The sequence below is a fragment of the Pundamilia nyererei genome, unplaced genomic scaffold (assembly GCF_000239375.1).
Source record: "Pundamilia nyererei isolate P.nyererei 1_Seehausen unplaced genomic scaffold, PunNye1.0 scaffold00016, whole genome shotgun sequence".
Classification (NCBI taxonomy): domain Eukaryota; kingdom Metazoa; phylum Chordata; class Actinopteri; order Cichliformes; family Cichlidae; genus Pundamilia; species Pundamilia nyererei.
This window is the reverse complement of record NW_005187417.1, coordinates 2,027,994-2,036,202: the sequence shown is the minus strand read 5'-3', so window position 1 is coordinate 2,036,202 and position 8,209 is coordinate 2,027,994. Positions and strand designations below refer to the sequence as shown.

At 40.1% G+C, this 8,209-nt stretch overlaps 1 protein-coding gene across 1 annotated transcript in view; it reads left to right on the top strand.

Moving 5' to 3' along the window:
* The window catches only part of vldlr (very low density lipoprotein receptor), a 66,884-nt gene that overhangs the window by 12,383 nt on the left and 46,292 nt on the right, over positions 1-8,209 (top strand). Inside the window, exons 2-3 of the mRNA XM_005725526.2 lie at positions 758-877; positions 6,828-6,950. Coding sequence (XP_005725583.1) covers positions 758-877; positions 6,828-6,950 — 243 coding nt within the window. The remainder of the gene's footprint in view (positions 1-757; positions 878-6,827; positions 6,951-8,209) is intronic.

The following is an 8,209-nucleotide window of genomic DNA, read 5'->3' as shown; positions in this document are numbered from 1 at the left end:
TTTTTTTACAAATTCTGGTTCAACGATCTGCTTTCGCTCTTATTCTGCACCGTGCCTTTTCCGCCATGTATGTATGAAAACAGACACTGCGCATGCACGTTTTATCCATATTCTATCGCAATATTTCATTTTCCTATCGTTGCCCAACATTATACCGGTTTTACCGTGAACGGTATATGGCCCAGCCCTAATGGGGATAGGTTAATTGGTAACTCTAAATTGCCTGCAGTAGTGAATGTGAGTGCGATTGGTTGTCTGTGCCCTGCGACAGATTGGCGACCTGTCCAGGGTGTACCCTGCCTCTCACCCTAAGACGGCTAGGATAGGCTCCACTGTACTTAAAGGCAAAATAGGAGCGTATTGGTGAAGTTAAAACAAGCACAATTTGTTATTTTAAGCGGTGAGTCAAAGTTGTTGCTGTAATTAAAGTGATAGTTGCAAAGCCCAACAACTACTCAGTTTACTGTTGCACATGTTTTTCAGTTGGCATGAAATTGTCACTACTTTGTGAAATACTAGTGTTACATTTTAGTTGTTGAAGTTTGAATTGTGAAACAAGTTACTGTGGATTTCCAAAATATGTGCCAACTAATGTTCTTTAAAAGGAGATTTAAGCACTGGAGCGAACCTTGATAGAACTAAAACAAAATGGAAATGACATCCCAGACTCCAAATTATATGTGGAAACATTTGGGACTATAATAAGTTGAGTTTTTGTTTTTCTTCTCTCTCTAACTGTCTGTGTTGTCCTCTGTAGGTACGAAGACAGAATGTGAAGCCAATCAATTTCAGTGTGGAAACGGTCGCTGCATCCCGTCCGTGTGGCAGTGTGACGGAGATGAGGACTGCAGCGACGGCAGCGACGAGAACTCATGTGGTGAGGAAAAACACTCAGCTGTCACACAGCAATGCCAACAACTTGAAGTGTGAAGGACTAAGACTAATGCACGTGGCCAGATTTGTTCCGTTATGAATCACTGAAGTAAATGGTTTCCAAATGTCCCAGACTATAATAGATTATTATAGTCTGAATTTAAACATTCAGGTCATCAGACCTTTGCATATGTCAGGAAATGTAATTTACCTTTGCCACACACAAATTCTCATCTGTGTTCTTTGGATGAAGATCTTTTTTGAATATAGCTAATGCCAGATTCTGAAAACTGGCTAAAGTGTATTTAAGAAAATTCAAGTCTTACCTCTGTACACCACCACAGTGGAAATGATCGAGATAGAGTTTAAGTGCACACTCTAAACTTTAATTCAAGTAGTTGAAGAAATGTATTCCACTTAAGCTGCTATGTCTTAGGGTGGTTATCGGCTGGTACTGAGAGGCACTGTCCAAACTACTTTACTGCATTTGGCTGAATCTGAGCTAAATATTCTGATGCACATCAGAATTCATCCAGCTTCTCTGTACGATGCTGCACATGCCCATGCATCCCATAGACAGGCCTCGACAATCTTTCTAATGAGGCTGTATGGTTCATATCATGCCCATTCAAAGCCTCCGCAGTGCTTACTAGTTCCAGTTATCCTTATGCTGACTGATCTTCTGTTATCTCTAAAATCAATGCCATTTTGGAGCGAATCCTGCATTATCTTTTTTAGATATGCATTTTGACAAATTCTGGAAATGGCCTTATTTTGAAACTTACTGGTTTGTACCCTGTGGTGAACTGTGCTCTCGTAAGTTTTCTTTCTTTTTTCTCCTCCTTGACAGACTTGGATAATGATCTGCGTGCCTCCCAGAGAGGGTTCCTCTCTTGACTGTTCTGAAGGAATTTTTATTGGGGCAAAAGGGATATTTTCAGAATGTACCAACTCTGTAGACTATAAAAGATGAATGTGGTTTTCTGGCTCTGAAAAGCCATTTGTTGTAGGACAGACTTTTTAGTTTTCTAATGACCAGCAAGCACTGTGGACATTTATAGAAATCTTTGAAACTGACCTCGGCTCCCTTGCTCTGACCTTGATGAATGCTTTGCTGTCCTGAGTCCTTATTTCCAAGTTTGATGAGATCATTTTGTAAATTAGTCCTTGGTGGACTCAAAGGTTTCAAACACAAAGATTGCAAATGTGCTCAACTTGAGATTTTACAGCACGACTTTGTGAACAAAAGGATCGGTGACGTCGAGTGGTTACATTCATCACCCACACTCTTTCGGAGACACTTTCTGAGAGTGCTGCAGCCTGTAGCTGGGTTGGTTCTGTGCTTAGATCGCATTAACACAGGTTACATTTATACCTGCACACTTGTCTGTATTCTTGTTGTTATGAGTGAAGCTGAGCTGCTAATGTTAGACTTGGAGCTCATTGATCTTTCACCGTTAACTTTACTAAGAACTTAACTGATTAAGTCAGAGCTGTGAAAATGAGATGTTGTAAACACTGAGAATCCTGGTTAATAGAGTAGTGAACAAGTGACTTCCTTCCAGTGATCAGTAATACAGTTTACACTGGATATTGCTACCAAATAGACCCATCAGTAGTTGAGGTCTCAGTCTCTGGAATGTGTAACTACATTCCTGGGATGCTACCTGCCCAGTGTGGGGTATGTGTCCAAGAAGTTTCAGAGTCCATCATCAAATTGGCTCAAACTTTGACCATTAAAGAGTCAAAACAGGTTTTCTGCATCTTAAGTTTTAAATCTATTGTGCTGACATGCAGAGCTTGGAATTGCAGCTGTCCAGATATTTCTGGAGTTAAATATATCAAATCGTTCAAATCACCAATGAAGTGATTGTGTTGGTAACACTTAGTCTGCCAGGCTCCAGTTATACAAGCGTCTTACTTTCTGCTGTAGAGCTATGGTTATTGAGAAATGTTTAAAAATATACTTGGTGACATGTTCCTTTATCACTGTGAACACGTGGGAGTTTATTTTGACCCACTCCCACATGCCATCCTGCTCATGGAAGGATGAATTGGTGGCCTAAATGTCACCACCTCAGTTCACTTCTGTGGCAACACAAAACTGATTCTGGATTTGGTTGGCATACAGATTATGTCACAGTCCCATCAGAAATGTAAACATGTGAAGTTAACATAATCCATCAAATGCATTACATGGGTGAGGAGTGACACTAATAAATTTGTTGGTCCCACAGTCAGGTCAGCATTAGCATGGAACCGGGGAAGGAAGTAAATGATTAGAATTGCTCTTTTTGTGCTCATTTCATTATTGACTCTTATTCATGAAAGTAGGACCAAACTTCAATTTTACTTAGTTTTGAGGTGTGAACATGTGACTTTTTTTTTTTACTACTCAAAAGACGCTTGTCCTCAATACAGACCACAGACAGTGTAACAGTCAAAAATCAGATGGATTAACAAACTGATTTTTATTTGTGTCATCAGAGTTTAATGAGAATGTCTCTTCCTTACTTGCTCACCTCCTGAAAGCCCTCAGCGTCAATGTTTGCCTGTAGCTTGTCTGCACTGCTCTGTGGATCAGTTGCCATTTATGTCTCTCTTGCTGTAACTGGGCTGGAAACGAATTATTTACACCGTTTGTGGCCTTTTGGAGTGTGGGCGACTGAACGACAGTCCCCCTTGCTTGCAATTAAATGACTTTTCCTGCCAATGTGAACAACATGTAAATTAAGCAGGAAATGGAGTCTGAGCTGTCTGTAAAGGTCAGCTCACAGGGTGCCAGATTTGAATTGATTTTGTATTTACAAAACCTGTTAGAACAGGTACTAAAATTCTTAGTTTTGCACTAATTTTTCTTTTTATGCTTGGCTGCAAGGGACACACTATATATTAAGATTATATATTTTTTTATTACACCTGCTGATTACTGCTTATCCCATCAATTTATTATGTGCATTTTGTGTTTAAAATATCCCTCAAAATTGCCTTTTACTCCTCAGCCATAAAGACCGTCGTCACCATGCTAGATGGGTAGGCAGGCATCCATGGTGCCCGCCTACCCATCTAGCATGGTGACGAAGTTTGAAAGTAAGAACTTGAGTGAAGTGACGTATGAGGTTCAAATTTATCCACCAATATTTAAGTCATAAAAGGACCTGACGAATGCTGCACACATTTTGTCTGTGATGCAGATAAATGCATTCGAATCACATTGTCCTCTTCTTTCGTATCCTTCACTGAGTTTTAAGAGTAGAGTTGATGGGTTATTCTCCTCTTAACATTTGCACACATGAATATAATCTCATGACATTCGGAACCTGCCATGTTGGCTCAGTCCCCATCAGGAGCTTTGCTAGGTTCCCTTGGGACATGATGACCTGGTGATGTCAAGGTGGCACATAGAGCAGAGCTAAATATAGTTACAGCTGTGTGTGTCTCCTATACTTTCATCTATCTGGGTCATGTGATGGTGCTAGGAGGGAGAAAAGAACAAGGGATGATGGGAGAGGAAGTAGGGCTTTGCTGTCAATTGAAATTATGGCTTCCAACAATTATTAAAAACAAGATAATTGAGATGGAACGATTATATTGCTCCTTTTTAAGAGCGTGTAGGTTTATCAGTACACAGTACTGTGCTTTAGCACTCTCGAAATGGCCATACTTAATTCCCAACAATGTTTTGCAGGATTTCCTGATGGCCAATTTTAATTAGACTGGGAACTCTATTTCAAACGGGTTTTGGAAGTGTACACTATACACAGCATCGAGTGACTGCAGGGAAGATTTGGAGTTTTACTTCTAGCCAGTTAGAACAGAAGCAGATGACTGGTTTTGCGAACAGTGATGGTGAACTGAAAACTAAAAATTAGTTTTATTCCTTCACGCTCTCTCAGCTGCTGACGTGTTGTTGTATTTGAGTCTCAGACTGTTATTCTCTCTGGGAGATCAGAGCCGTTTTACTTTCAGCCCAGACTGAACTGAGGCTCACTGATGCGTGAAAGATGAGAATCCAGATTTAATTAATAAAAGAAGAGTTTGGTAATGAGTCCCACTGTGGCTGGCTGTTGTCATGAGCTTCAAATTGGAGTTGGTTCTGAAGTCTGTATTTGTATTCTGGTCAGATGGTGAAGAGGGCTGAAGTGTGTTCTTGAGCCTCCAGTAGAGATGCTGGTGTTGGAGTTTGTTGTTTCACAAGTTTTCTTGGAAACCTTTCTGTGTCTTCTCTACCGACATGAGAAATTAACATCTTTCCACATTTCTAGTCGTTCCTATCAGATTCTTTGAAACTTTGGTTTGGTTGAGATTCATCAATCCAACATAGCCTGGAGACTGCACTTGCATAAAGGTGTATTTTCCTTTTTAATGTGAGAGTGTTGCTGAGAATAATTTAAAGGTTGCGTTATGAAAGTCAAAGGTGTAACCACATAATTAACATGGCAAAAGGACAAGTAAACTATTATACTCCAGACTTTAAGTGACATTCTAGGAACAATATTCTCCTTCCAAAGGGAGTATGTGATCTTTTAGTTTGTCTGTTTGCAGTCTAGCTTAAACACTGGAAGCTACACCAACATTTTCAAATACTGTGATGTAGAGGCTAATAACAAAATGGCCGACCTAGGTACTAATGTCCCACAAGGCCTAAGCATTTGACCTTGAAATTCACTGTTTGCCGCCAAGGTCAAAATTGAATGCCCAGCTTATGGTACCCAAAGATTTCAGCTAGTTCTGCTCCAATCATGAGTAAAGAAAATTCACCCTTTTGGTATGTAATGCTTCAGTCAAGGGTCAGGGTCACACGAATTGGGGAGGAAGTGGATATTTTCAAAACCTCTTAAAGAAATATTAGTTATTTGGGAGATAATGAGCTCAAACGGAGATCGAAAAACATTTTTATACGTGTTATGGCGTCCCCATTAATGACACCTGCATCGTTTTCATAGAGCATTTGTGCCAATGCCAGCGTCTTTGTCATTCTAATTTCCATATTAACAACGTAAATCATTTTATTATAACCCTCGCCCTTTGGGTGGAGTTGCACTCTGAGTGCTCTTATGCATATACTGTTTGTAGAAGTTGACCGACCTGTAAATTACTACCTAGTTTTGTAAACCTTATGTTTATATGGTCACTAAAATGGGGGAAGCTCATGGCTTTAAATGGTTTTAGCACTTTATTGATATTAATGGAGAATAAAATAAGAGTGTAAAAGATGGAAACCTGAGACAGGGCAATAATTTCAAAGGAATGAACCACCAAGCCAGTCGTTCACAATCATTTACAGGCTTTGGGCATTCATGGTTCTTTGGCTATAGCACGCATTTATTGTGCTTGGCTGTCTTCAAACACAAGTGAACTAATGTAGTTTCTAGTTGGACCATGAAGATTTGGGTTTAAACATGTGTCAGGCTTTTTTTTGTTGGTTTTTTTTGTTCTTTTTTTGGGGGGCGGGGGCATGTAGCTTCAGCATAGGCTTGCATCACTGTAGTCTAAAAAAACAGCGGTGCTTGAAATGTCAAAATGTTTGTGGTGCAATAAATCTGTAAAGCTAAAGCAGTGTGAGAGCCGCTGATCTTCCTTTTCATGACTGTCACTGATATGTTCTGTTCTGTTTGAAGGGTTGTGAGGTCCCAGAACAGACCTACAACCAAATAAAAAAATTACACTTTATTTTTGTCTTCAGTCCCCCTTTGATGGAAGATGAGCGAGACACTCGAACCTCCCGAGGACCGTATCGACTGCATTCCTTATGCAAATGTAGTGTTTGAATCTCGCTTAATCAGAACAGGTTGTAAACTGGTGACCTTTTCACAGGAGAGGAGCAAAAATGAATTCATATTCATGAAGTGCGCTAGTATGGATTTGATCTTTCCCTTGATATTATGTGTTTTTCTTTGTATAATGTGAGACATTTCATTCAAACAGTGATTTCATTTTCTCTCATGTTTCAGTTAAAAAGACTTGTGCGGAGTCGGACTTTGTGTGTGACAATGGGCAGTGTGTCCCGAAGCGGTGGCACTGCGATGGGGAGCCAGACTGTGAAGATGGTTCTGATGAGAGCTTGGACATCTGCCGTAAGTAGATGGTTGATGAACACTGCGCTACACCAACAGTCAAGTGTTACATGTGCAACTAAAGTAAATATGAATCTTTCGGTAAGAATTTAGTTTTGAACCTGTAAGCTGTTAAAGTGGAGCCTTTCGGTTTGTAAGAATTTCATTTTCTAAACGCCTGATTATCTCATTAGATCAACCTTACTTTATTGTAAATTTCACAATGCTATCAATATGAAATGTCACCAACTTTAATGTGGCGGTGGTCATTTCAGTGTGCTGTTCAGTCTGCAACCCCATGTAAATCTTTTAAGAATCTAGGCTTGGCTGTAACAGAAACAGGAAGGGGATGGTGCTTTCAGTTTTCCCCAGCAGTTAAGAGTATGGTTATTATAAGACCAATGGGGCAAAGAATTGGTCTTGGGCTAAATAATCAGCCTTGATCGCACACAGTGAGAGCCCCAGAACTGAAGTCTTTTTAGTGCTGAGTAAAAGGTTTGCATGCTGCAAGATTGATTATTGTTCCTGCTGTATCTGCCGCTGGAGAGGACACTGCTGTATGCAGGTCGGTTACTCCTGTTAATTTATAAATTACTTGGAGGAAAATGGGTTCATTCACAGGTTTGCACAGCAGCCATCACACAGATTAAGATTAACGACAAGGAACAATATCATGAACATTAACGTGTGAAACCTGAGCTTGTATACACATCTCTCTCAGGAGGTCAAGCAGCATGAGATACTTTAATTCTGTGAAAGATACAAACTGCAGTGGAAACTGTAGGTTCAGCCCCAAAAAAAACTGAGGATAAACTGACCTAAAAATTGTTTGTCCAGCCTTCTTTGGCTCGCATCCTTGTGACTGGCTCACATCAGCCACAAGGATGTAGGCCACCACAGACAGGTCGGCCTTCCTCCCATGGGGTCGTGGCAGACACAAGCACGCATCACACTTGTAGCAAGCAAAACGTTATTTTTTACCACATTTTAGTTGAGGTGGAAGTCCATTGTCACCCCAAAAAGCAAAAGTTGCACTATATGAGTTATGGAAAACAGAATTGATAAGTGTAATAAGCTGAATTAATAATAGAATCATAACCAGTGATGATATAAAGGCAACAATAGACCGATAAAAATGACACACAATGATTTCAAAAACCCAAATTTGATGTAAACGTGATGGCTCGTCTGACTTGTGTGGTTTTAAACGCTAGTCTTCAAATGTGTTATCAGTTAGTCTGTTGCTCCAGCAGCTTGGTGCATGAAAGCTAAAGCTGCTT